Source organism: Opisthocomus hoazin, chromosome 33 (assembly GCF_030867145.1).
Source record: "Opisthocomus hoazin isolate bOpiHoa1 chromosome 33, bOpiHoa1.hap1, whole genome shotgun sequence".
NCBI classification, from domain to species: Eukaryota; Metazoa; Chordata; class Aves; order Opisthocomiformes; family Opisthocomidae; genus Opisthocomus; species Opisthocomus hoazin.
This window is the reverse complement of record NC_134446.1, coordinates 4,082,107-4,108,391: the sequence shown is the minus strand read 5'-3', so window position 1 is coordinate 4,108,391 and position 26,285 is coordinate 4,082,107. Positions and strand designations below refer to the sequence as shown.

General features: G+C 63.2%; 3 protein-coding genes across 3 annotated transcripts in view; 2 read left to right on the top strand and 1 right to left on the bottom strand.

Moving 5' to 3' along the window:
• Nucleotides 1–231: 231 nt before the first annotated feature.
• ZBTB45 (zinc finger and BTB domain containing 45) lies at nucleotides 232–7,034 on the top strand. The gene is made up of 3 exons (XM_075445891.1): nucleotides 232–291; nucleotides 2,351–3,397; nucleotides 6,619–7,034. The coding sequence occupies exons 2-3, from the start codon at nucleotides 2,407–2,409 to the stop codon at nucleotides 6,975–6,977; spliced, it is 1,350 nt and encodes a 449-aa protein (XP_075302006.1). The 5' UTR covers nucleotides 232–291; nucleotides 2,351–2,406; the 3' UTR covers nucleotides 6,978–7,034.
• A 3,649-nt stretch (nucleotides 7,035–10,683) lies between these two features.
• LOC104326713 (uncharacterized) lies at nucleotides 10,684–16,056 on the bottom strand. Its single transcript, XM_075445892.1, has 3 exons — nucleotides 14,902–16,056; nucleotides 11,968–12,028; nucleotides 10,684–11,372 (listed from the first exon to the last, which is right to left on the bottom strand). The coding sequence occupies exons 1-3, from the start codon at nucleotides 15,049–15,051 to the stop codon at nucleotides 10,702–10,704; spliced, it is 882 nt and encodes a 293-aa protein (XP_075302007.1). The 5' UTR covers nucleotides 15,052–16,056; the 3' UTR covers nucleotides 10,684–10,701.
• Nucleotides 16,057–17,103: 1,047 nt separating this feature from the next.
• TRIM28 (tripartite motif containing 28) overlaps nucleotides 17,104–26,285 on the top strand; it is an 18,680-nt gene continuing 9,498 nt past the window's right edge. Inside the window, exons 1-14 of the mRNA XM_075445866.1 lie at nucleotides 17,104–17,406; nucleotides 19,700–19,812; nucleotides 19,902–20,034; nucleotides 20,258–20,393; nucleotides 21,355–21,471; nucleotides 21,578–21,692; nucleotides 21,785–21,931; nucleotides 24,013–24,127; nucleotides 24,208–24,308; nucleotides 24,413–24,433; nucleotides 24,638–24,680; nucleotides 24,790–24,829; nucleotides 25,764–25,965; nucleotides 26,053–26,282. Coding sequence (XP_075301981.1) covers nucleotides 17,181–17,406; nucleotides 19,700–19,812; nucleotides 19,902–20,034; nucleotides 20,258–20,393; nucleotides 21,355–21,471; nucleotides 21,578–21,692; nucleotides 21,785–21,931; nucleotides 24,013–24,127; nucleotides 24,208–24,308; nucleotides 24,413–24,433; nucleotides 24,638–24,680; nucleotides 24,790–24,829; nucleotides 25,764–25,965; nucleotides 26,053–26,282 — 1,739 coding nt within the window. The 5' untranslated portion in view covers nucleotides 17,104–17,180. The remainder of the gene's footprint in view (nucleotides 17,407–19,699; nucleotides 19,813–19,901; nucleotides 20,035–20,257; nucleotides 20,394–21,354; nucleotides 21,472–21,577; nucleotides 21,693–21,784; nucleotides 21,932–24,012; nucleotides 24,128–24,207; nucleotides 24,309–24,412; nucleotides 24,434–24,637; nucleotides 24,681–24,789; nucleotides 24,830–25,763; nucleotides 25,966–26,052; nucleotides 26,283–26,285) is intronic.

Below are 26,285 nucleotides of genomic sequence, written 5' to 3'. Positions count from 1 at the left end.
CCACAGGGGATGCCGGCCCCGGGGGGTCTTTAGGGCCCCTCGGCCTTGTGCAGACCCCGTAGCCCCCTCCGGGTCCCCGCGCGGGGCGTGGCCGCTCCCGCCCCGTCTCTATGGTACGGGGGGGGGGGGGGTGGCGCTCCTCCCGCCGCCCCTCTCCATGGTCCCCGCTCACTTCCGCTCCGACCCCCCTGGGGCAGCGCGGCGCCGGAAGTGACGACAAGGGAGGCAACTTCCGGGAGCGGCGGCGCTTCCGGGTGCCGGGGCCGGCGGCGGTTCCGGCGGGCGCGGGAGGTGAGTGCGGCCCCGCCCCCGCCCCGCCCCCCCCGCCCGCCTGGGGCCCCCGGGGTGGGGGTGGGGTGGGGGATGTCCCCGGGGTGACGCCACACCCCCGGCGACGCCCTGCCAGGCGTCCCCGAGCCCCCGTGACGTCATCAGCGCCGTGTGCCCTTCCCCCCCTCCCCCTCCCCGGCAGCCGCTGGCGTCCCGCGAAGGCCCCCCCCGCCCCTCCCCCACCCCCACGCGTGTCCCCAACCCTTGGGGACAACCAAGGGGTGCTCCCCGCCCCCAGCGGGGTCCCCCGAGGTGTCCCCGGGTCGCGGTGATGTCACACGGGGGGTCCCCAAGCGTCGGTGACATCACACGGGGGGTCCCCAGGCCATGGTGACATCACTTGGGGTGTTCCCAAACCCTGGTGACATCACATGTGGTGTCCCCCACCCCCGGTGACATCACAGGGGGTGTCCCCAGGCTGCAGTGACATCATATAGGATGTCCCTAAGCGCTGGTGACATCACAAAGGGTGTCCCCAAGCACCGGTGACATCACCGGGGGTGTCCCTAAACCCTGGTGACATCACATGGGGTGTCCTCCACCACCGGTGGCATCACACAGGGTGTCCCCGGGCCACGGTGACATCACAGGGGGTGTCCCAAACCCTTGGGGTGTCCCCAGGCCATGGTGACATCACATGGCATGTCCCCAGGCTGTGGTGACATCACATGGGGTGTCCCCAAGCCCTGGTGGCATCTCCACGCCATGTTGGCGTCCCCAGCCGTGTCCTTAAGCCCCCGGAGATGGCCTCGGTGGTGTCCCCAACCCCTGGTGACATCACATGGGGTGTCCCCAGCCCCTGGTGACGTCACACGGGGTCTCTTCTGGTGGCACCTCCGCCTCACATTGATGTCCCCAGCCCCTGGTGACACCCCATAGGGTGTCCCCAGCCCCTGGTGATGCCCTGGTGGCATCTCCACCCCACTTCGATGTCCCCAGCCCATGGTGACACCCTATACAATGTCCCCAAACCCTGATGATGCCCCAGTGGCATCTCCACACCATGTTGGTGTCCCCAGCCGTGTCCTTAACCCCCCCGGAGATGTCCTCATTGGTGTCCCAAGACCCTGGTGATGCTCTGGTGGCATCTCCACACCACATTTGTGTCCCCAGCCATGTCCTTAACCCCCCCAGAGATGTCCTCAGTGGTGTCCTCGACCGTTGGTGATGCCCTGGTGGCATCTCCACACCACGTTGATGTCCCCAGCCATGTTCTTCAGACCCCTGGAGATGTCCTCAGTGGTGTCCCAAGACCCTGGTGATGCTCTTGTGGCATCTCCAGCCCACCTTGATGTCCCCAGCCCCTGGTGACCCCCCATAAGGTTGTCCCCAAACCCTGGTGATGCTCTCGTGACTTTTCCACCCCGCCTCAATGTCCCCAGCCCCTGGTGTCACCCCATACGATGTCCCCAACCCCTGGTGATGCCCTTGTGGCATCTCCACACCACATTTGTGTCCCCAGCTTTGTCCTTAACCCCCCCCGAGATGTTCTCGGTGGTGTCCCCAACCTTTGGTGATGCTCTGGTGGCATCTCCACCCCACCTTGATGTCCTCAGCCCATGTTGATGCCCTGGTGGCATCTCCACACCGTGTTGGTGTCCCCAGCCATGTCCTTAACCCCCCCAGAGATGTCCTCATTGGTGTCCCAAGACCCTGGTGATGCTCTGGTGGCATCTCCACACCACGTTTGTGTCCCCAGCCATGTCCTTAACCCCCCCCGGAGATGTCCTCAGTGGTGTCCCAAGACCCTGGTGATGCTCTCGTGGCATCTCCACCCCACCTTGATGTCCCCAGCCCCTGGTGACCCCCCATACGATGTCCCCAACCCTTGATGGTGCCCTTGTGGCATCTCCACACCACGTTTGTGTCCCCAGCCATGTCCTTAACCCTCCCGGAGATATCCTCATTGGTGTCCCAAGACCCTGGTGATGCTCTGGTGGCATCTCCACCCCACCTTGATGTCCCCAGCCCCTGGTCACACCCCATAAGAGGTCCCCAAACCCCGTTGCTCTTCCCTCAGGTATCTCCAGACCTCACCGACGACCCCGGTCCCCGCCGGCGCCCGTCCCCGCCACCATGGCGGAGGCGGTCCACTACATCCACCTCCAGAACTTCAGCCGTTCCCTCCTGGAGACCCTCAATGGGCAACGCTTGGGCGGTCACTTCTGCGACGTGACCGTTCGTATCCGCGAGGCCACCTTACGAGCCCACCGCTGCGTCCTGGCCGCCGGCAGCCCCTTCTTCCACGACAAGCTGCTGTTGGGTCACTCGGCCATCGAGGTGCCACCGGTTGTCCCCAGCGGAGCCGTCCGGCAACTGGTGGAGTTCATGTACAGCGGCTGTTTGGTGGTGGCCCAATCGGAAGCTCTGCAGATCCTCACCGCCGCCTCCATCCTCCAGATCAAAACGGTCATCGACGAATGCACCCAGATCATCTCCCAGAGCCGCGGGCCCAAGGCGCTGCCCCCCGCCCGCCCGCCGCGCCCCGAGCCCACCTTGGCGCTCGCCCATCTTCGCCGCAAGCCCCCGGCGCCGACGCCGCCCGACGCCGCGTTGGCGTCGGCCGAGCCGGCTCCCAGCTGCCACAGCCGCAAGCAGCGCCAACCGCTGCGGCTCCAGTTGCCGGTGAAGGAGGAGGAAGAGGAAGAGGAGGAGGAGGAGGACGACGACGAGGAGGAGGAGGAGGAAGCGGGAGGCGCCGCGGAGGAAGGCTTCGCCGCGCCGCCCTTCGCCGCCGAGGAGCCGCCGTTTTTCGGCGCTCCCCAAGTCTTCGCCGACGCCTTCCTCCCGCCGTGGCCCGGTGAGGACGGGGCCAAGTTGGGGTCCGGCTGCGGCCCGGCGCCGGCGTTCGGGGCCAAGGCGGCGCCGGGCGGCAACGAGTTTGGCTTCGCGCCGCCGCCGCCGCCCTACGTGGGGGGCGTGGAGGCGGGGCTGGGCGTTGCCCCACCCCCCGAGGCGCCCCAGCCCGGCCCATCGCGTTGTCCCGAGCCCTCCTACCAGTGCGGTCACTGCCAGAAGACCTTCAGCTCCCGCAAGAACTACACCAAACACATGTTCATCCACTCCGGTGAGGGACACGGGAGGGGACACGGGACGGGGAGTGGTGGGGACGCGGAAGGCGGGGGGACAAGGACGTGGGGGGATGGGGCGGTGACGGGGACGTTGGGGGGTGGGGGCATGGAGGGATGGGGACAGGGATGTAACAGGGACCCACGCTGATCTGTGGAGACCCGTGTTACTCCGTGTCAGCCTGTGTTGACACGTGTTGCTCTGCGTTGATCTGTGTTGACATGTGTTGCTCCGTGTGATCAGTGGTCACCTGTGTCACTCCGGTGACCCACGTCACTCTGTGGTGACCCACGTCATTCTGTGGTGACCCATGTTGCTCTGTGTTCATCCATGTTGACATGCGTTGCTCATGTAATCAGTGGTGACCTGTGTCACTCCAGTGACCACATCACTCTGTGGTGACCCATGTTGCTCTGTGTTGGTCCATGTTGACACGTGTTGCTCCATGTGATCAGTGGTGACCTGTGTCACTCCGTGGTGACCTCTGTCACTCTGTGGTGACCCACGTCACTCTGTGTTGACCCATGTTGCTCTGTGTTGGTCCATGTTGACACGTGTTGCTCCACGTGATCAGTGGTGACCTGTGTCACTCTGTGGTGACCCATGTTGCTCTATGTTCATCCATGTTGACATGCGTTGCTCATGTAGTCAGTGGTGACCTGTGTCACTCCAGTGACCCACATCACTCTGTGGTGACCCATGTTGCTCTGTGTTGGTCCATGTTGACATGTGTTGCTCCATGTGATCAGTGGTGACCTGTGTCACTCCTGGTGACCTGTGTCACTCCGGTGACCCACGTCACTCTGTGGTGACCCATGTTGCTCTGTGTTGATACATGTTGACACGTGTTGCTCCATGTGATCAGTGGTGACCTGTGTCACTCTGTGGTGACCTGTGTCACTCCAGTGACCCACGTCACTCTGTGGTGACCCATGTTTCTCTGTGTTGATACGTGTTGACACGTGTTGCTCCACGTGATCAGTGGTGACCTGTGTCAGTCTGTGGTGACCCATGTTGCTCTATGTTCATCCATGTTGACATGCGTTGCTCATGTAATCAGTGGTGACCTGTGTCACTCCGTGGTGACCTGTGTCACTCCAGTGACCCACATCACTCTGTGGTGACCCATGTTGCTCTGTGTTGGTCCATGTTGACACATGTTGCTCCATGTGATCAGTGGTGACCCATGTTGCTCTGTGTTGGTCCATGTTGACATGTGTTGCTCCATGTGATCAGTGGTGACCTGTGTCACTCTGTGGTGACCTGTGTCACTCCAGTGACCCACGTCACTCTGTGGTGACCCATGTTTCTCTGTGTTGATACGTGTTGACACGTGTTGCTCCACGTGATCAGTGGTGACCTGTGTCAGTCTGTGGTGACCCATGTTGCTCTATGTTCATCCATGTTGACATGCGTTGCTCATGTAATCAGTGGTGACCTGTGTCACTCCGTGGTGACCTGTCACTCCAGTGACCCACATCACTCTGTGGTGACCCACATCACTCTGTGGTGACCCATGTTGCTCTGTGTTGGTCCATGTTGACACGTGTTGCTCCACGTGATCAGTGGTGACCTGTGTCACTCCGTGGTGACCTGTCACTCCGGTGACCCACGTCACTCTGTGGTGACCCACATCACTCTGTGATGACCCATGTTGCTCCATGTTCATCCATGTTGACACGTGTTGCTCCATGTGATCAGTGGTGACCCATGTTGCTCTATGTTCACCCATGTTGACACGTGTTGCTTCGTGTGATCAGTGGTGACCTGTGTCACTCCGTGGTGACCTCTGTCACTCCGGTGACCCACATCACTCTGTGGTGACCCAAGTTGCTCTGTGTTGGTCCATGTTGACACGTGTTGCTCCGTGTGATCAGTGGTGACCTGTGTCAGTCTGTGGTGACCCATGCTGCTCTGTGTTCATCCATGTTGACATGCGTTGCTCATGTAATCAGTGGTGACCTGTGTCACTTCATGGTGACCTCTGTCACTCCGGTGACCCACGTCACTCTGTGGTGATCCATGTTGACTCATGTTGACCCCTGCCAACCCATGTTGCTCCATGTTGACCTATATTGATCCATGTTGACCCATGTTGACCCTTGTCAACCTGTGTTGCTCCATGTTGATCCATATTGACTCATATTGACCCCCGCCAACCCATGTTGCTCCATGGTGACCTGTATTGATCCATGTTGACCCCTGCCAGCCTGTGGTGCTCCACTTTGGCCTGTATTGAGCCACGTCCATCCATGTTGACCCGTCAACCCATGTTGCTCCACGTTGACGTGTATCGATCCATGTTGCCCTTTGTCAACCTGTGTTGTTCCATGTTGATCCATGTTGACTCACGTTGACCCCTGCCAACCCATGCTGCTCCATGTTGACCCATATTGATCCATGTTGACCCCTGCCAACCCATGTTGCTCCATGTTGACCTGTATTGATCCATGTTGACCCCTGCCAACCTGTGGTGCTCCACGTTGGCCTGTATTGTTCCACGTCCATCCATGTTGACCCCTGTCAACCCATGTTGCTCCATGTTGACCTGTATTGATCCATGTTGACCCATGTTGACCCCTGTCAACCCGTGTTGCGCCATGTTGATCCACGTTGACCTGCGTTGACCCCAGCCAGCCCATGTTGCTCCATGTTGGTCTGTGTTGATCCATGTTGACCCCTGCCAACCTGTGTTGCTCCATGTTGACCTGTATTGTTCCACGTCAATCCATGTTGACCCCTGCTAACCCATGTTGCTCCATGTTGACCCCGTCAACCTTTGTTGCTCCACATTGACCCATGCTGACCTGCGTTGACCCCTTGTTGTGGTTGAACCCGGCAGGCGGCTAAACACCACACAGCCCCTCGCTCCCTCCTCCCCACAGCGGGACGGGGGAGAGAATTGGAAAAAAAAGGTAAAACTTGTAAAGACAGTTTAATAGGCTGTCGTGTGGTCCGGACCATCCCATTGGTCAGTTTGGGGTCAGCTGACCTGGCCGTGTCCCCTCGCAGCTCCTCGTGCCCCCTCAGCCTCTTCGCTGGGTGGGGCCGCGTGGTCCTCGACTTAGCGTGAGCACTGCTCGGCAAGAACCAAACCCTCGGCGCGTTAGCGACGCTGTTCTCGTCCGAAATCCAACGAGGAGGAAAATTGACTCCATCCCAGGCGAAAGCAGGACGCCCGTGTTGATCCCAGCTGACCCACCCGTTGTCTCTCCGTAGGTGAGAAGCCCCACCAGTGTTCCATCTGCTGGCGCTCCTTCTCCCTCCGCGACTACCTGCTGAAGCACATGGTGACCCACACGGGCGTCCGCGCCTTCCAGTGCGGCGTCTGCTGCAAACGCTTCACCCAGAAGAGCTCCCTCAACGTTCACATGCGCACCCATCGACCCGAGCGCTTCCAGTGCCGTCTCTGCACCAAGGGTTTCTCCCACCGCACCCTCCTTGAGCGGCACGCCGCTACCACCCATCCCGTCCCACCGCCGGGGCCACCGCCGGGGCCGCCACCGCCGTCAGAAGCTGGGCTGGCAACGTGGCCTGGTGCCGAGGCCGCGGGTGCTGGCCCTGCTCACACGGCGTGAGGGTGGACCAGGGGGGGTCTCTGTCACCCCCAAACCGCCGCGGGGTTGGACTTTGGGGCTCCCCCGTGCCCGTGGATGAGGCCTCAGGGCTGTTTGAGCACCCCGGGGTGAAACCTGGAGGACTTGGACCTCACCCCAGCCATGGATTTGATGCCCTGGATGGACAGACAGAGGGAGATGGGGTCTGTCCCGCTTGTCCCCTCCCGGTGACGTGGGTTCCGTCCCCCCCAAAACGTGGGGGTGGGGGCGGTTCAACAGACTTGGTGGCACCAGTGGGTGGTGAACATCAACACGTGGGTTGGAAGGACCATTTTAGTGCCATTACTGGGATTTTTTTTTCCCCTAAAAATTCACACCCCCTGTCCCCACTGCTTTCCCCTGTGACATCTCACCCACTGAATGGTGGGTGCCAACCGTGGGCACGTGGCCACCATGGAAGGACCACAGTAGCCGTTGGCAACGTCATGGGACCTCCCCAAGTCTTTGTGATGATGACAGGTGCCAACGGGACCAAACAATGTCCCATGGCTACCATGGGCGGGCTGTGGTAGCCGTTGGCCACATCATGGGACCTCCCTGAGTCTTTGTGATGATGATGGGTGCCAATGGGACCAAATTATGTCCCCATGGCCACCACAGGAAGGGCCACAGTAGCTGTTGGCAACGTCGTGGGACCTCCCCAAGTCTTTGCAATGATGACGGGTGCCAACGGGACCAAATGATGTCCCCATGGCCACCACGGGAAGGGCCACAGTAGCCATTTGCAACACCATGTGACCTCCCCAAGTCTTTGTGATGATGACAGGTGCCAACGGTACCAAATGATGTCCCCGTGGCTACCATGGGTGGGCTGTGTTAGCCGTTGGCCACGTCATGGTACCTCCTCAAATCTTTGTGATGATGATGGGTGCCAACGGGACCAAATGATGTCCCATGGCTACCATGGGCGGGCTGTGGTAGCTGTTGGCCACGTCATGGGACCTCCCTGAGTCTTTGTGATGATGATGGGTGCCAATGGGACCAAATGATGTCCCCGTGGCTACCACAGGCTGGCCGTGGTAGCTGTTGGCCACATCATGGGACCTCCCCAAGTCTTTGTGATGATGATGGGTGCCAATGGGACCAAATGATGTCCCCGTGGCCACCACGGGAAGGGCCACAGTAGCCGTTGGCAACGTCATGGGACCTCCCCGAGTCTTTGTGATGATGACAGGTGCCAACGGGACCAAATGATGGCCCCATGGCCACCACGGGAAGGGCCACAGTAGCCGTTGGCAACGTCATGGGACCTCCCCGAGTCTTTGTGATGATGACAGGTGCCAACAGGACCAAATGATGGCCCCATGGCCACCACAGGAAGGGCCACAGTAGCCGTTGGCAACGTCATGGGACCTCCCCGAGTCTTTGTGATGATGACAGGTGCCAACGGGACTAAACAATGTCCCCGTGGCTACCACAGATGAGCTGTAGTAGCCATTGGGCCATGTCATGGGTCCTCCCCAAGTCTTTTGTGTCCACCTTCAACCCCAGTTGTCACCTCTCTTTGCTTCCATGGCTTCTCCATGATCCAATGGGAGGCACCAGTGGGGCAAACCCACGTCCCCCTTGGCCACGTCACGGGCCCTCCCCAAGTCTTTGTGTTGACAGTGGTCACCAGTGGATCCAAACCACATTTTTGTGGCCACCACAGAAGGGCTGTAGTAGCCATTGGCCGTGTTGTGGACCCTTCCCAAGTCTTTGCACTGGTGATGGGCACCAAAAAGGCCAAACCATACCCCACGGCTACCCCAGAAGAGCTGTGTTAGCCGTTGGCCACATCATGAGTCCTCCCTGAGTCTTTGTGTCCACGTTTGTCCCCAGTCCCGTGGCTTTTTGCCTACATGGGTTCCCCACAAGCCAACAACGGTCACTGATGGAGCCAAACCATGTCCTCATGGCCACCACAGAAGGGCCGTAGAGTCATTGGCCACATCATGGGTCCTCCCCAAGTTCTTTACAGTGACGATGAGTGCCAGTGGGCCAAACTACGTCCCCATGGATACCACGGAAGGGCTGTAGCAGGCACTGGGCATGTCATGGCTCCTCCTGAAGTCTTTGTGTTGATGATGGATGCTGGTAGGGCCAACCCACAGGCACGTGGCCAGCGCAAAAGAAGTGTAATGACCACTAATAACCACTGGCCACATCATGGATCTCTCTGAAGTCTTTGTATTGATGACGGGTGCCAGCAGGGCAAACCATGTCCCTGTGGCCACCACAGCAGGGCTGTAACAGCCATTGATGATGTCATGGAGCCTCCATGAACCTCTCTGTTGACGATGGGCAGCAGCATAGCAAACCACATCCCCATGGCCACCACAGCAGGGCTGTAACAGCCACTGATGATGTCATGGAGCCTCCATGAATCTTTCTGTTGACGATGGGCACTGGCACGGCAAACCACGTCCCTGTGGCTACCACAGAAGGGCTGTAACAACCATTGACGATGTCATGGAGCCTCCACGAACCTCTCTGTTGACGATGGGCACCAGCAGGGTGAATCACGTCTCCATGGCCACCACAGAAGGGCTGTAACAGCCACTGCCCATGGCATGGGGCCTCCTTGAACCTTTCCGTTGACAATGGTCACTGGCATGGCAAACCACATCCCCATGGCCACCACAGAAGGGCTGAAACAGCCACTGATGATGTCATGGAGCCCCCATGAACCTCTCTGTTGACGATGGGCACCAGCATGGCAAACCACATCCCCATGGCCACCACAGAAGGGCTGAAACAGCCATTGACCATGTCATGGAGCCCCCATGAACCTCTCTGTTGCTGATGGGCACTGGCACGGCAAACCACATCCCCATGGCAACCACAGCAGGGCTGTAACAGCCACTGATGATGTCATGGAGCCTCCATGAATCTCTCTGTTGACAATGGTCACCAGCAGGGCAAACCACATCCCCGTGGCTACCACAGATGGGCTAAAACAGCCATTGACCATGTCATGGAGCCTCCATGAATCTCTCTGTTGACAATGGTCACTGGCATGGCAAACCATGTCCCCATGGCCACCACAGCAGGGCTGTAACAGACACTGATGATGTCATGGAGCCTCCATGAACCTTTCTGTTGACGATGGGCACCAGCATGGCAAACCACATCCCCATGGCCACCACAGAAGGGCTGAAACAGCCATTGACCATGTCATGGAGCCCCCATGAACCTCTCTGTTGCTGATGGGCACCAGCAGGGCAAACCACGTCCCTGTGGCCACCACAGATGGGCTGTAACAACCACTGACGATGTCATGGAGCCTCCATGAATCTCTCTGTTGACGATGGGCACCAGCAGGGCAAACCACGTCCCTGTGGCCACCACAGATGGGCTGTAACAACCACTGATGATGTCATGGAGCCTCCATGAACCTTTCTGTTGACGATGGGCACCAGCATGGCAAACCACATCCCCATGGCCACCACAGAAGGGCTGAAACAGCCATTGACCATGTCATGGAGCCCCCATGAACCTCTCTGTTGCTGATGGGCACCAGCATGGCAAACCACGTCCCCATGGCCACCACAGAAGGGCTGAAACAGCCACTGATGATGTCATGGAGCCTCCATGAACCTCTCTGTTGACGATGGGCACCAGCAGGGCAAACCATGTCCCCATGGCCACCACAGAAGCACCATCATCTGCTCCGCCACCTCCTCCCCTCTCCTTGGGGAGCCTCTCAGAGTACCTGATGCATCGCCAGGGCCGGCCCCGGCCCCCGTTCAGCTGCGTGGAGGCGGCGGTGGTGGCGAGCGAGGTTGGAGCCGCGGCTGAAGGTCTTGGGGCAATGGGGACAGCGGTAGGGCTTCTCACCGGTGTGCGTGCGCTGGTGCTCGAGTAGCCGGTCGCTCGCGCTGAAGCATTTGCCACACTGGCCACACTGGAAGGGCTTCTGGCCGCTGTGGAGACGGAGGTGCTTGCTGAGGCTGGAGCTGTAGCCGAAACGTTTGCCGCAAGCGCCGCACTCGTAGGGTTTCTCGCCGGTGTGGGCGTGCTGGTGCTGCAGGAGCTTGCAGTTCTGGCTGAAGCTCTTGGCGCAGGCGCCGCACTTGTAGGGCTTCTCGCCGGTGTGGGTGGCCAAGTGCCGCATCAGGGTCGAGCTCTGCCCGAAGGCCTTGCCGCAGGTGCCGCACGCGTAGGCCTTCTCGCCCGTGTGGGTGCTCAGGTGTCGCATCAGGTGCGAGCTCTGCCCGAAGGCCTTGCCGCACTCGGTGCATTTGTAGGGTTTGGGGGTCCTCGGGGGGGGTGTGGGGGGAAGCCCCCAGGGCCAGCCCACGGCGGGTGACGGCGGCAGCGATGGCGACGTCACCGAGCTCTCGGGGGTGTCCGTCTGGGGGGATTTCACGGTGTCTGTGGGGACGCGGAGACGGGAGTCACCGTGGGGATCCCTAATTGTCCTCCCTGAGCTTCTTAATTGCCCCCAGTATCCCAAATCGCCCCTCGATCTCCCAAATCACCCCTTGATCTCCTAAATCACCCCCTGAGTGGTCAGATCACCCCCTGAGCTCCCAAATCACCCCTTGATCTCCTAAATCACCCCCTGAGTGGTCAGATCACCCCCTGAGCTCCCAAATCACCCCTTGATCTCCCTCACTGCCCCACCCCGGATCCCCCAAATCACTTCCCGAGCCTCATGGTGCCCTCTCGGCCCCAAATCTCATTTGGAGATGGTCGGGAGGAACGTGGAGGTCGGGGATGGACCTGGGTTGGGGTTGGGTTGGAGCAAGGACCCCTCAGAGGTGTGTCCACCCCATCCTGGTGGGACGGTGCTGGGAAGAGACCCAGGGACACGGTGGTGGGTCTCCATCCTTGGAGCTCCTCAGACTTCCCTGGGAGGAACCATGAGGAACCTGGATGAGACGGACCTGCTGTGGACCCTTCTGCTGTCCCATGAGGTTTTGCAGTGCCCCCACCTGCCCCGTACCCCCTCCTCGGCTGGGCTCACCTCTGTGGGTGCTGGGTACCGTCCCCCCATCTCCGGGTGGGTCCTCTGGCTGCTCCATGACCTGTGGGGAGACACAAGGTGGGGGGGTCAGCACCCCCCAAAAAAAGAGGACCCAGGTGTCTGGGGTGGGAACGGTGGGGAGAGACTGGGGGGAGCCCTGGATGTGCTGGGGGGGGGGGAACGACAAGGGGGAACTTGGGTGGTTCTGGGGGGGGCACCGAGGGTGAAGGGGGGACGTGGGGGAGCTCCGGACCGAGGGGGGGACCCCAAAAGGGGTTGGGGGGGTGGGGAGGACCAGGGGGTGTCCCGGCACCTGGGGGAGCCCGGGAGGGGGCACTGGGGGGAACTGGGACAGGGAGACAGCGGGGGGAGTCCCCCGAGGGGGTCTGGGGGGGTCCCCAGGGTGCCCCCACCCCTCACCTCCCCGCCGTGAAGCCACCGCCTCCCCACGAGGCTTTGGGGGGCCCTGAGTGGCAGAACTGACGATACTGGGGGGGGTCTCCAGGTCCGCAGGGCTCCAGGGGACCCTCCGGAGCCCAATTTGGGGAGACAGACAGGGGGTTCAGAGCTGGAGCGGGGTGTCCGGGGCTGAATTCGGGGGGTCCCCGAGGTGACTCGTGTCCCCACGGGTGGGTGACGAGGCCGGAGCGCTGGCGGTGGCTCCTCAGGATCCCCGCGGTGACAAGAAGAGTTACAGGAATCCCCGATATCCACGTTTTGGGGTCCTTTGGGGTTCCTGGTGGTGGATTCGGTGACACCTGGTGCCCGTTTCGGTGTCCCCAAGGGCTTCTTGTGTCCCCATCAGTGGGTGACAAGGCCAGAGCACTGGCAGTGTCTCCCCAGGATCCATGGAATGATGGGGAGAGTTAGGAGGATTCCCGACGTCCACATTTTGGGGTCATTTGGGGTTTCTGGCAGCGGATTCAGCGACACCCGGCACCCATTTTGGTGTCCCCAAGGGCTTCTTGTGTCCCCACCGGTGGGTGACAAGGCCAGAGTGCTGGCGGTGGCTCCCCAAGATCCCCACGGTGACAAGAAGAGTTACAGGGATCCCTGATATCCGCATTTTGGGGTCCTTTGGGGTTCCTGGCAGCAGATTCGGTGACACCCGGCACCCATTTTGGTGTCCCCAAGGGCTTCTTGTGTCCCCACCGGTGGGTGACAAGGCCAGAGCGCTGGCGGTGGCTCCCCAAGATCCCCACGGTGACAAGAAGAGTTACAGGGATCCCTGATATCCACATTTTGGGGTCCTTTGGGGTTCCTGGCAGCAGATTCGGTGACACCAGGCACCCATTTTGGTGTCCCCAAGGGCTTCTTATGTCCCCACCGGTGGGTGACAAGGCCAGAGCGCTGGCGGTGGCTCCCCAAGATCCCCACGGTGACAAGAAGAGTTACAGGGATCCCTGATATCCACATTTTGGGGTCCTTTGGGGTTCCTGGCAGCAGATTCAGTGACACCCGCCACCCATTTTGGTGTCCCCGAGGGCTACTTGTGTCCCCACAGGTGGGTGACGAGGCCGGAGTGCTGGTGCTGGCTGCTCGAGGTCCCCATGGTGACCAGGAGAGTGAAGAGGATTCCTGATATCCACATTTTGGGGTCCTTTGGGGCTCCTGGCGGTGGATTCGGTGACACCCAGTCACCGCAGTGGTGGCCCTGTGGCGTCGGCGGGGACATGGGGACGCCGTGCTGGTGGCAGACGGCGTGGCGGGAGGGCGGCATCGGTACCGGGCAGGGGGGGGTTGCGGAGGGTTGGCGGGGCTGGGGGCTGTGGAGAGAGGGGAGAGTGAGGAGGGGACAGGGTGTGGGGATGCTGGGGACGCACAGAGGGACAGGGGGGACACACGGAGGGACAGGGGGGACACACGGAGGGACACAGGGATGTTGGGGGACACATGGAGGGACATGGGGGGCACAGAGAAGGACACAGGGATGTTGGGGGACACATGGAGCAACATGGGGGACACACGGAAGAACATGTGAAGGGACATGGGGATGTTGGGGACATAGGGGACACATGGAGGGACACAGGGACATTGGGGAACACACAGAGGCATCTGAGGGATGTGGAGGGACATGGGGGACACGCGGAGGGACGTGGGCACATGGGGGACACGCGGAGGGACGTGGGCACATGGGGGACATGTGGAGGGACACAGGGGACACATGGAGGGACACGGGGACGGGAGTCCACACGGAAGGACATGGGGGACACACAGATGTGGGGGACATGCGGAGGGACATGGGGGACACATGGAGGGACATGAGGACATGGAGGACACATGGAGGGACACAGGGGGTGTGGGGGACATGTGGAGGGACACGAGGACATGGGGGACACACGGAGGGACATGGGGATGTGGGGGACGTGTAGATGGACATGGGGAACACGTGGAGGGACACAAGGACACGGAGGACACATGGAGAGACACAGGGGTTGTGGGGGACATGGAGGGACATGGGGGACACGGAGAGACACAGGGGTTGTGGGGGACATGTGGAGGGATGTGGGGGACACGTGGAGGGACACGAGGACATGGGGGACACATGGAGGGACATGGGGGACACGTGGAGGGACACGAGGACATGGGGGACACATGGAGAGACATGGGGGATGTGGGGGACACGTGGAGGCGTATGGAGGACACATGGACGCTGGGATGGGAGGAGACTCGGACATGGGGGACACATGGACATGGGGGAAGGACGGAGGGACACAGGGATGTTGGGGGACATGTGGGGGACGCAGAGGGACACGGGGGACACCCCACGATGGGGTTACACCCCCTCCAGCACAAACCACCTGAGGGCGTCTCTCCAGAAGTGTTAATTACGGGCGACACAGAATTGTTCCCGCCGACGGGCGGCCCGGAGCGACCGCGAGCTCTGGGTCCAGACGTGAAGATGCGCGGAATGAACGCCGTATGGTTTCATACCTCAACTTCTCCTCTCGTTTCCCGTCCTTTGTTGAGATCAGATCCTCGAGTTCCTGGATTTCTGGGATCCCCGACGAGTACCTGCGCGTTCTCTAGAGAAGTCGGCGTCGGAACGGCGTCGGCGGACGCAGGACGGGCAGCTGACATCATCTACGTGGACTTGCGGAAGGCATTCGACGCTGTCCCGCGTGATGTCCTTGTCTCTAAATTGGAAGGACGTGGATTTGACAGAAGGGCCACTCGTTGGGGAACTGGCTCGATGGACGCACTCAAAGAGTTGCAGTCAACGGCTCGATGTCCAGGCGGAGACCAGTGACGAGTGGGGTGCCTCAGGGGTCGGCACTGGGGCCGGTGCTGTTCAATCTCTTTGTCGGCGACGTGGACGGCGGGACTGAGGGCACCCTCAGCAAGTTTGCCGACGACACCAAGCTGGGTGGTGTGGCTGACACGCTGGAGGGCAGGGATGCCATCCAGAGGGACCTCGACAGGATGGAGACGTGGGCCTGCGTGAACCACGTGAAGTTCAACAAGGCCAAGTGCAAGGTCCTGCCCGTGGGTCGGGGCAATCCCAAACACAAGTACAGGCTGGGCGGAGAGTGGCTGGAGAGCAGCCCTGAGGAGGAGGACTTGGGGGTGCTGGTGGATGAGAAGCTTAACGTGAGCCGGCAATGTGCGCTGGCAGCCCAGAAAGCCAACCATATCCTGGGCTGCATCAGGAGAAGCATGGGCAGCAGGGCAAGGGAGGGGATTCTGCCCCTTTACTCCGCTCTCGTCAGACCCCACCTGGAGTCCTGCATCCAGCTCTGGAGCCCCCAACATAGGAAGGACATGGATGTGTTGGAGCAGGGCCACAAAGATGATCCGAGGGCTGGAGCACCTCTCCTCCGAGGACAGGCTGAGGGAGCTGGGGCTGTTCAGCCTGGAGAAGGCTCCGGGGTGACCTTAGAGCAGCTGCCAGTGCCTGGAGGGGCTACAGGAAGGATGGAGAGGGGCTTTTCACAAGGGGGTGCAGTGACAGGACAGGGGGGAATGGCTCTGAACTAACAGAGGGCAGATTGAGATGAGATATGAGGAAGAAATTCTTCCCCATGAGGGTGGTGAGGCCCTGGCACAGGTTGCCCAGAGAAGCTGTGGCTGCCCCCTCCCTGGCAGGGCTCAAGGCCAGGTTGGATGGAGCTCTGAGCACCCTGGGCTGGTGGAAGCTGCCCCTGCCCATGGCAGGGGGGTTGGGACCAGGTGAGCTTTACGGTCCCTCCCAACCCAAACCATGCTGTGATTCGGGCCCGGGGCCTGGCTCCCGCCGCCACCCAGCGCCAGGATTCGGCCTCGGGCCCTCGCCCGCACCCAGCCCCAAACCTGGGCCTCCAGCCAGGCCCGGCCCTTGCGCCCAGGCCCCCGCCCAGCCCCAGGCTGCCGGCCGAGCCCCGCCACAGCCGCGCTCGGGACTGGGCCTTGCCCCACGCCGACGTTCGGGCCTGGCCCCGGGCCCTGCACCGGCACCCGAGGCGCAGGGCCCCACTCAGGCCCAGCCCGAGGGCGGACCCGCGCTCAGGTCCAGCCCTGGGCCGCCATCGACGCCCTGGCCGCGTCGTTCCCCGCTCCCAGCCCTGCCCTGAGACCCCTCCGCCCCGGGCAAACCCCGCTGGGCCGGAGCCCTCTCCCTCCCCCGGCGCCTCCACCCACCGCCACCGAACCGGAGTAACTCCGGACCGGCTCTGGAGCCGCTGAGGTAGTTGCGAAGGTGATTGGGTCGCTGAGCTGTCGATCAGATTCTCTGCCCCGCCTCCCCGAGGAAGGCCGGCGACGAGTGGCTGAACGAAACGCCTATATTAAAAGTCACCGCCTTCCCCGAGGTGATGCAGCCGCTGGTTGGTCCAGCGCCTGCCTGCCCTTTTGGCTTCAAGGCAGCATTCGCCCTCCCACCTGGGGGACGGAGCGCTTGGAAGAAGCGGATTGGATTTATGTCCTGTCAGTCCGCACTCTCCAGAGGCCTATTGGCTTACTAAGGTGCGGCCTCCACCCAATGAACGAGCCGATTGGCCTGTCCCCTTCTAACTCCGCCCTCTCACCGCCCACGTGCCGGCGGCTCCTTCCTGTCCCTCTCTCCCCGCCGTCCCGCCTTCCCCACCCATTGCTCCCCCTCCCTGTCGATCCCTGCTAGTCCCCGCCTCCTCGACCCACAGCGGGCGCTGATTGGCTGCTCCGGAGGAGGGAGGGAGGCGGGGCTCCGGCGGCTCGTGAGCCCCCTCAGTGAGGGAGCTGAGGGGGCCGCGGCCGCCATGTCGGGCCCGGTGGCGGAATCCGGCGGCCTCGCCGGGAAACGGCCGGACTCGTTGGATCTGCTGGAGCGCTGCGGCGTCTGCCGGGAGCGGCTGAAGGCCGAGAGGGAACCCAGGCTGCTGCCCTGCCTCCACTCGGTCTGCCGGGAATGCCTGAGGGCCGGCCCGGGCCCCGCCGCCGCCCCCGCCGCGGGCCCCGCCGCCGCCCCCGCCCCGGCCGAGCCAGGTGAGGGGGGGGGGAAGGGCCCTACGAGGCCCCAGCTAAAGCGGGGAGCGAGCAAGGCCGCGGCCGGGAGGGCCTCGCAAGGCCCTGGAGGGGTGGGGAGGACGGCGCGGGGGCTGGGCCGGCGGCACCGGGAGCCCTGCAAAGAGGGGGGGCTGCGTGCGTGGGGGGGGCTGGGGGGGGTGTGCGGCACCAGCAGCCCCTGCGAGGGTGCGGGGAGGGCCCAGGGTGGACTTTGGGGGGGGCATGGGAGCAAAGTAAGGGCACGGGGTTGCGCTTAGGGGTGCGAGCAGACCCGGAGAGGGCCCAGGGTGGGCTTTGGGGGGTGGGTGGGAGCAGGGCAAGGGCACGGGAGAGGGCCCAGGGTGGGCTTTGGGGGGGGTGGGGGGGCTGAGGAGGGGTGTGCGGCACCAACAGCCCCTGCGAGGGTGCGGGGAGGGCCCAGGGTGGGCTTTGAGGGGGGGATGGGAACAAGGCAAGGGCACGGGGTTGCACCCAGGGGTGCAAGCAGACCCGGGGTGGGCTTTGGGGGGGGTGGGGGGGCTGGGGAGGGGTGGGGGGCACCAGCAGCCCCCGCGAGGGTGCGGGGAGGGCGCAGGGTGGCCTTTGGTGGGGGGTGGGAGCAGGGCAAGGGCACAGGGTTGTGCAGAGGGGTGGGAGCGGGCCCGGGGTGGTCTTTGGGGGGTGGGTGGGAGCCAGACGAGGGCACGGGAGAGGGCCCAGGGTCGGCTTTGGGGGGGGGGGGGGGGCTGGGGAGGGGTGTGCAGCACCAACAGCCGCTGTGAGGGTGCGGGGAGGGCCCAGGGTGGGCTTTGACGGGGGGTGGGAGCAGGGTAAGGGCACGGGGTTGCACCCAGGGATGGGAGAGGGCCCAGGGTGGGCTTTAGGGGGGGGATGGGAGCAAGGCAAGGGCACGAGGTTGTGCCCAGGGGTGGGAGTGGACCTGGAGAAGGCCCAGGGTGGGCTTTGAGGGGGGGATGGGAGCAGGGTAAGGGCATGGGGTTGCGCCTGGGGTGGGAGTGGACCCGGAGAGGGCCCAGGGTGGGCTTTGGGGGGGGGATGGGAGCAGGACAAGGGCACGAGGTTGTGCCCAGGGGTGCAAGCGGATCCGGAGAGGGCCCAGGGTGGGCTTTGGGGGGGGGATGGGAGCAGGGCAGGGGCACGGGGTTGTGCCCAGGGGTGGGAGTGGACCCAGAGAGGGCCCAGGGTGGGCTTTGGGGATGTGGGAGCAGGGCAGGGGCACGGGGTTGTGCCCAGGGGTGGGAGTGGACCCAGAGAGGGCCCAGGGTGGGCTTTGGGGGGGGGATGGGAGCAGGGCAGGGGCACGGGGTTGTGCCCAGGGGTGGGAGTGGACCCGGAGAGGGCCCAGGGTGGGCTTTAGGGGGGTGGGAGCAGGGCAGGGGCACGGGGTTGTGCCCAGGGGTGCGAGCAGATCTGGAGAGGGCCCAGGGTGGGCTTTGAGGGGGGGATGGGAGCAGGGCAGGGGCACGGGGTTGCGCCCAGGGGTGCGAGCGGACCCGTGGGCGAAGCAGCCGGGGTGCAGCCGGCACCTTTGCCTTCCCCCCGGCGCTCCCCGCATGGGGGGGGTCTCCCCAAACCCCCAGTGCTCTGCGGCCTCCTCCCACCCCAGTTTGCCATACCGGGCAGCCCCCGGCCGCTCTGACCCCCCCCAAATACCTGCGTCCTTCCCCCCCCCGGGGGTGACACGCTCACGGCTGTGACCCCGTTGCCGGCGGCTGCCTCCGCCGCAGCTCCTCGCCTCTCCGCCGCTGCGGGGAGGTTTCTGGAGAGGTCGGAAGCGGCCGCGTCCTCCCGCCGCCGCGGCCGGGAGACGATGGCATCTCCGCCGCCGGCGCGGCGTCTCCCGAGGCGGGGAGGAAGAGGAAGGGTAAAATCGGCGGCCGCCGCGGAGGAGGACGACGGAGCCGAGCGAGAGACGGCGGTGTTTCGCCGTGGGTGCTGGGAGAAACGGATCGACCTGGGAAAAGGCTGGGGAAAAGCCCCTGGGTCGATGTTGGAGCTGCTTTGGGTCCCCTGAGGCGCTGTCACCTCCGCGGTGACGTCGGGGCCGCGGCGAGGCTCCGCTCCTGGAGGTCTCCGAGCTTGGCGCGTCGCCATCTTCCCATTTCTTCTTTCCCTGCCGGAGCGCGTTAGCGAGCTGCCGCGTTTTTCGGGAGGCACAAGGCACCGTGCGGGTCCATGAGGGGACTCCCTGGTGACAAACGGTGGTGACCGGGGTTTGGGGTGACCCTGGACCCCCCCCCCAGACACCCCCCCGTCGCTCCTCTCCCCGCAGTGGTCAACTGCCCCGTCTGCAAGCACCAGTGTCACCCCAAGGACGTCGTGGAGAATTACTTTATGAGGGACAGCAAGGCTGACACGGCTGCCACCAGCCAGGGCCCCACCCAGGTAACGCATCGGCGATGCCTAATTAACGATTAATTAGGGCGAAGCGAGCTCCCGGCGGTGTCCCCACGCCGTGTCTCGTGTCCCCCCAGTGCTGCACCAGCTGCGAGGACAACGCTCCGGCCACCAGCTACTGCGTGGAGTGCTCGGAGCCGCTCTGTGAGACCTGCGTGGAGGCCCACCAGCGGGTCAAGTACACCAAGGACCACACGGTCCGGGCCGCAGGTCCGTCCTCGTCACCGCGTCACCGCGCCGTCCTCGTCACCGCCCTTTCCGAGACGGTGACTTGGCGGCCGGCGCGTCCCTGGGTTCATCAGGAGGTGCCACCGCAGCGGCCATGCCCGTCCCACGGGGTCGCCTCCTCCACCAGCGGGTCCCGCTGGGTCGCGGTGACGTCGCGGTGACGTCGCGGTGACGTCGCGGTGACGTCACGCCGCGTTCCCCGCAGGCAGCGGCAAGGCGAAGGAGGGGGAGTGCGTCGTGTACTGCTCCGTGCACGAGCGGGAGCCGCTGGCCCTCTTCTGCAACACGTGCGACACGCTGACCTGCCGCGACTGCCAGCTCAACGCCCACAAGGACCACCAGTGAGTGGGCATCATTAATCTCATAAAAATTGATTATTTTCATGGCTAATTATCACTTGAGTTGGGTATCCCGCTCGTTATCCCGAAAAAACAGTGATTTGGGGCGAGTCAGGTAACAAGAAATTCATTTCTTGTCTGAAAAGGCTGTGTGCCTTATCAGTGAGGCCCTGCAGCACCTTAAATATGCTTTTAATTAATATATAAGAAGGCAGATAATTAATTAAGCTGATTAACCAGTTACAGAAACAAAACCACACCCCCCTGAGGTTAGCCTGCAGGGTAATTACTCTTATCAATTCTTCCTTTTAAAAATGAAGCTCCTTCGTTAGTGGTTGCGCAGCTGCTGAAGGCATTGACCGAGTAGGGCGTTAATTTTGATTGATTATTAGTTTTGACTTAATAGGTATGTTATGCAGCTGATTAATTTCTTTGTTAATTAGGGGAGGGGTTGGTTTGAGGGGATTAAATTGCTTTTAGGCTTTAAGGAGTTACCTAAAATTTGCTGGTCAGGAAAAATGGGTTTAATTACGCTTTCAGTTATTTTAATTAGCTTGGTTTTTAATTTTTATTTTACAATAGAGTGGTTTTGTGCTCAGATTGGTTAAACTTAAATTGATAATTAATTGATAATTAATAGCAAGTATCTAGGCAGGTTGTTTACCTGAGTGATTGGTTCTATTAAAAGCATTTTTGAGGTGTAGGATCTAATCCAGTTAAATCACTAATTAATTTTAAGGTTTGTGGCTGAGGAGTTCGTTGGCTCGGCCAGCTCTTGAAATTAATTTGGTTATTAGTGGCTTATGAGTTAACGAGGAAGCGTGGAGTGGGTGAACTCCTTGGAGTTGGTTCCCGTCTCCGGTGGCTCCGTGGGTCGGGGGGGGTTGTTTAGGGGGGCCTGCACCCACGGGGACGTTTTGGGGCTCCCACCCCATTGCGACCCCCATTTCCCCCCCCCCTTTAGGTACCAGTTTCTGGAGGACGCGGTGAAGAACGAGCGCAAGACGCTGGCGACGCTGGTGAAGCGCCTGGGCGACAAACACGCCAACCTGCAGCGCTCCACCAAGGACGTCTGCAGCTTGTACGTACCCCCTCGGGGCAGGGATTATTTGCCCCCCTCCACCTCGGGGGGGTTATTTGCCCCCGATGGAGGCGTTTTTCCCCCCTCACCCCCGCCCCGCCGGCAGCATCCGCCAGGTGACGGACGTGCAGAAGCGGGTGCAGGTGGACGTGAAGATGGCCATCCTCCAGATCATGAAGGAGCTCAACAAGCGCGGCAAGGTGCTGGTGAGCGACGCCCAGGTGAGGCGGGTGGTGACGCGGCGCCGGCGCTTCCCGCCCCTACCTCCTTCCTCCATCCTGACACGGCCCCGTCCTCCTCCTCCTCCTCGCAGAAGGTGACGGAGGGGCAGCAGGAGAAGCTGGAGCGACAGCGCTGGGCCATGAGCAAGCTGCAGCGACACCAGGAGCACGTCCTCCGCTTCGCTTCCTGGGCTCTGGAGAGCGACAACAGCACCGCTCTGCTGCTCTCCAAGAAGCTGGTGAGCTGCCTTGGGGGGGCCAAAACCCCCTCACAGACCCCCCTCCCCCTCCCCTCCTTGGGCAGGGAACCCCCCCGGGGTGCGCGGTTGGGGGGCTGGGGGTTCCCCCCGGGACCCCGCTCGCTCGGAACGGTGGGGGAGAGCGGAGCCAAGCCCCGGGCTGCGCTGCGTGCCGGCCTGGGGTCTGCTTTCCTCTAGACCCCCTGGTTTTGGGGGGCTACACGTGGGGTCTCCTGAGGGATGAGCCCCCCCAGCTCCCCCTCAGCCTCCCCAGGGTGCCCCACGTCCCCTGCTGCCCCCCCCTCCGTGTCCCTGGGGTCCCTGTAATGGGTGCCCCCCTCCCCGCCATGGGGGTATCCACATCGTGTCCCCTCCCTGTGATGTGGCAGGTGCCACGTCGGGTCCCCTCAGGGTCCCCGTGGCAGGGTGGGTGCACCAGGGCGCTGCCACACATCCCCTTGGGGCCTCCATGATGTGATAAGTGTCCCCAGGGTGCTGCCACGTGTCCCCACAATAGGATGGGTGTCCCTGGGGTGCTGCCACAGGTGCCCACGATGTGATGGGTGTCCCTGGGGTGCTGCCACGCATCCCCCTGGGGTCCCCACGATGTGATGGGTGTCCCTGGGGTGCTGCCATGCATTCCCACAGGGTCCCCATGATAGGATGGGTGTCCCCAGGGTGCTGCCACATGTCCCCAGGGTGCTGCCACGCGTCCCCTCAGGGTCCCCACGATAGGGTGGGTGTCCCCAGGGTGCTGCCACGCGTCCCCATGATAGGGTGGGTGTCCCCAGGGTGCTGCCACGTGTCCCTTCGTGGTCCCCACGATAGGATGGGTGTCCCCGGGGTGCTGCCACGTGTCCCCAGGGTGCTGCCATGCATCCCCTCGGGGTCCCCATGATAGGATGGGCGTCCCCAGGGTGCTGCCACGCGTCCCCTCAGGGTCCCCACGATAGGGTGGGTGTCCCCAGGGTGCTGCCACGTGTCCCCTTGGGGTCCCCACGATAGGGTGGGTGTCCCCAGGGTGCTGCCACGTTGTCCCCAGGGTGCTGCCATGCGTCCCCAGGGTGCTGTCACACATCCCCTCGGGGCCTCCACGATGTGATAAGTGTCCCCAGGGTGCTGCCACGTGTTCCCACAATAGGATGGGTGTCCCTGGGGTGCTGCCACAGGTCCCCTCAATGTGATGGGTGTCCCTGGGGTGCTGCCACGCTTTCCCACAGGGTCCCCATGATAGGATGGGTGTCCCCAGGGTGCTGCCATGCGTCCCCTCGGGGTCCCCACGATAGGATGGGTGTCCCCAGGGTGCTGCCACGTGTCCCCTCGGGGTCCCCACTATAGGATGGGTGTCCCCGGGGTGCTGCCACGCGTCCCTCTGGGGTCCCCACGATAGGATGGGTGTCCCCAGGGTGCTGCCACGTTGTCCCCAGGGTGCTGCCATACGTCCCCTTGGGGTCCCCACGATAGGATGGGTGTCCCCAGGGTGCTGCCACGTGTTCCCACAATAGGATGGGTGTCCCTGGGGTGCTGCCACAGGTCCCCTCAATGTGATGGGTGTCCCTGGGGTGCTGCCACGCTTTCCCACAGGGTCCCCATGATAGGATGGGTGTCCCCAGGGTGCTGCCATGCGTCCCCTCGGGGTCCCCACTATAGGATGGGTGTCCCCGGGGTGCTGCCACGCGTCCCCCTGGGGTCCCCACGATAGGATGGGTGTCCCCAGGGTGCTGCCATGTGTCCCCTCGGGGTCCCCACGATAGGATGGCTGTCCCCGGGGTGCTGCCACACGTCCCCTCGGGGTCCCCACGATAGGATGGGTGTCCCCAGGGTGGTGTCACACGTCCCCTCGGGGCCTCCACGATGTGATAAGTGTCCCCAGCGTGCTGCCACGTGTCCCCACAATAGGATGGGTGTCCCTGGGGTGCTGCCACGCATCCCCCTGGGGTCCCCACAATAGGATGGGTGTCCCCGGGGTGCTGCCACGGGTTCCCACGATGTGATGGGTGTCCCTGGGGTGCTGCCACGCGTCCCCTCGGGGTCCCCACGACAGGATGGGTGATGAGCCTCTCCCCCCTGTGTCCCCCAAGATCTACTTCCAGCTTCAGCGCGCCCTCAAGATGATCGTGGACCCCGTGGAGCCGCAGGGCGACATGAAATTCCAGTGGGACCTCAACGCCTGGACGAAGAGCGCCGAGAGCTTCGGTGAGCACCCGGAAAGGGGGGGGCTGGCACCCCCGGGGACACCCCCGGGCACCCCTCGCCACCCCTCGTCTCCCTCGCAGGCACCATCGTCTCGGAGGGGAGCCTCTCCCCGCCGTCCCTCAGCCCCCAGGCGCCGGCCACCAGCCCCCGTGGCCCCAGCCCCACCGTGGGCACCTCACAGGTACCTCCGAGGGGGTGCGGTTTTTTTTGGGGGGGTCCCGCACCCATGGGTGCCTTCCCAGCCCCCCGGTAACGGAAAGCCCCTCCCCAATCTTTGTTCTTCAGGGCCCTCTGCAAGCCACGGTGGTAAGCAAAGGGCAATACGCCCCCGACCCGCTCCTGCAGCCCCCAGCGGGACCCCAAATCGGGGCTGAGGAGGGGCGGGGGACCCCCAGCGTCCCACAGAGCGGTGGGGGGGAGCCGGGGATGCCCACCCTGCCTCAGTTTCCCCTGGGGGCCGAGGGACTGGTCTGCACCCCCGACCTGTCCCCCCCCCGCCTTTACCCACAGACAGCCGAGAGCCCCGGGGACGCGGCTGCGGGCGCTGAGCTCGGTGAGTTTGGGGGTGACACGGGGGGCGGGGGGGCGGGGAGAGGAGGAGGAGGAGGAGGAGGGTGAGTGGCAGGGGGAGGAAGGCTCCTAATACGGCTTTTTCTCAGCAGTCAACGGCCCCGCTGAAGCCACCGTCACGGGAGCGAAGAGGTGAGCGGGGCCCTTGTCACCCCGTACCTTGGGGGTGGCTTTGGACCCCCCACCCCCCGCCACCACGTAGCTGTGACCCCCGTCACGCTGTCCCCGGGGGGGTGGCTTAGCGCTGTCCCTCGTCACCTCGTACCTGCGACCTCCTTTCCTCGTCACCCCGTGTCCAGGGGGTGGCAAGGACACCCTGTCGCCCCCTCCTTGGGGTTCCCCCCCCACCTTTGTCACCTCGTACGCAGAGGTGGCCGCTGTCCCCCGGGTCCCCGGTCACTCCAGACCCAGGCGTGGAGGAGAGGGGACAAAGCCACCGCCTCTCTGTCACCATCCCTGGGTAGCGGGGCTCCATCCCAGGACAGGGAGGAACCCAATTTTGGCGTTTGGGGGGGCCCCCCAAAGTCCCCTGAGGACCTCGTTATACATGCTAATCCTCTTGGGGAGGAGAAGTTTATTAAGACGCCGCTCGTTAAGCGGTAATGACAGATGGGGGGGGGACGAGGGAGGGGGCGGAAGATGGAGCCTCGGACCTGGCGTAACCGCGTCCCTTGTGCCTGGGGACAACCAGGACACCTCTTGTCCCCAGGGGGGGCTGGGAAACCCCCCCCCGCTTGTCACCCTGTGCCCGACGCTCCCCTGGCCCTGGTCACCTCTGTCCAGGGGTGCTTATGACCCCCCCACCCCCCCCATATCTCATTCCTTGTCACTCCCTTTCCGATGCTCCCATATCCAGGATGTCCTTGTCACTCTTCCTGGTGTCCCCCCCCTTCATGTCCCCCCCCTTCATGTCCCCTCCCCGTCCCCTCTGTGTTGGACGGGTGCCTGGGGCACCCCCCCAGCGACCGGGGAGCTGCCAGCACCCCAAACCCCAAGAGAACCCACGCAGGAGGGTTGAGAGGGGTCCCCCTGAACCCCTGACCCCCCCCCCCCATTTCCCCTCCAGGAGCCACCCCCCCGGGGGCCCGGCGAGCGCCCTCCTCCGCAAAGTCCCACGCGTCAGCCTGGAGCGTTTGGATTTGGACCTTTCGGGGGCCGCGCAGCCCCCCGTTTTCCGCGTCTTCCCCGGCACCTCGGCCGAAGACTTCAGCCTCATCGTCATCGAGCGGGGGGCTCAGCCCCGACCCCCCGTCCTCCTCACCATCAAGGTGGGGCGTCCCTCCCTCCGTCCCCGCCGCCCTCCCCGTCCGTCTGTCTCACCCCCTCGCTCTTCCCCCCCCGCCCTGACGTCGCAGGAGGAGCAGCAAGAGGCGGCCATCAGGGACACCAAGCCGGTGGGGCTGATCCCGGATCACCCCGAAGCCTCGGGACCCCCCGGACCCTCGTCGGAATCGGGATCTGCCCCGCCGCGAGCTCCCCCCGGACCCGGCGTCTCCTGTTGCCGCGTCTGCTGCCAGGCCGGCGCCGTGGTGATGTGCGACCGGTGCGAGCACTGCTACCACCTCGACTGTCACCTCCCCGCTCTCCA

Excerpts from the sequence above, each read along its gene's own strand:
- ZBTB45 (XM_075445891.1), top strand. The coding sequence starts at position 2,407 with ATGGCGGAGGCGGTCCACTACATCCACCTCCAGAACTTCAGCCGTTCC. Across the intron at positions 3,398-6,618 it reads ACACATGTTCATCCACTCCG|GTGAGAAGCCCCACCAGTGT; the intron begins GTGAGGGACACG and ends GTCTCTCCGTAG.
- LOC104326713 (XM_075445892.1), bottom strand. The coding sequence starts at position 15,051 with ATGATGTCAGCTGCCCGTCCTGCGTCCGCCGACGCCGTTCCGACGCCG. Across the intron at positions 12,029-14,901 it reads AAACGAGAGGAGAAGTTGAG|GTCATGGAGCAGCCAGAGGA; the intron begins GTATGAAACCAT and ends GTCTCCCCACAG. Across the intron at positions 11,373-11,967 it reads GGTACCCAGCACCCACAGAG|ACACCGTGAAATCCCCCCAG; the intron begins GTGAGCCCAGCC and ends GCGTCCCCACAG.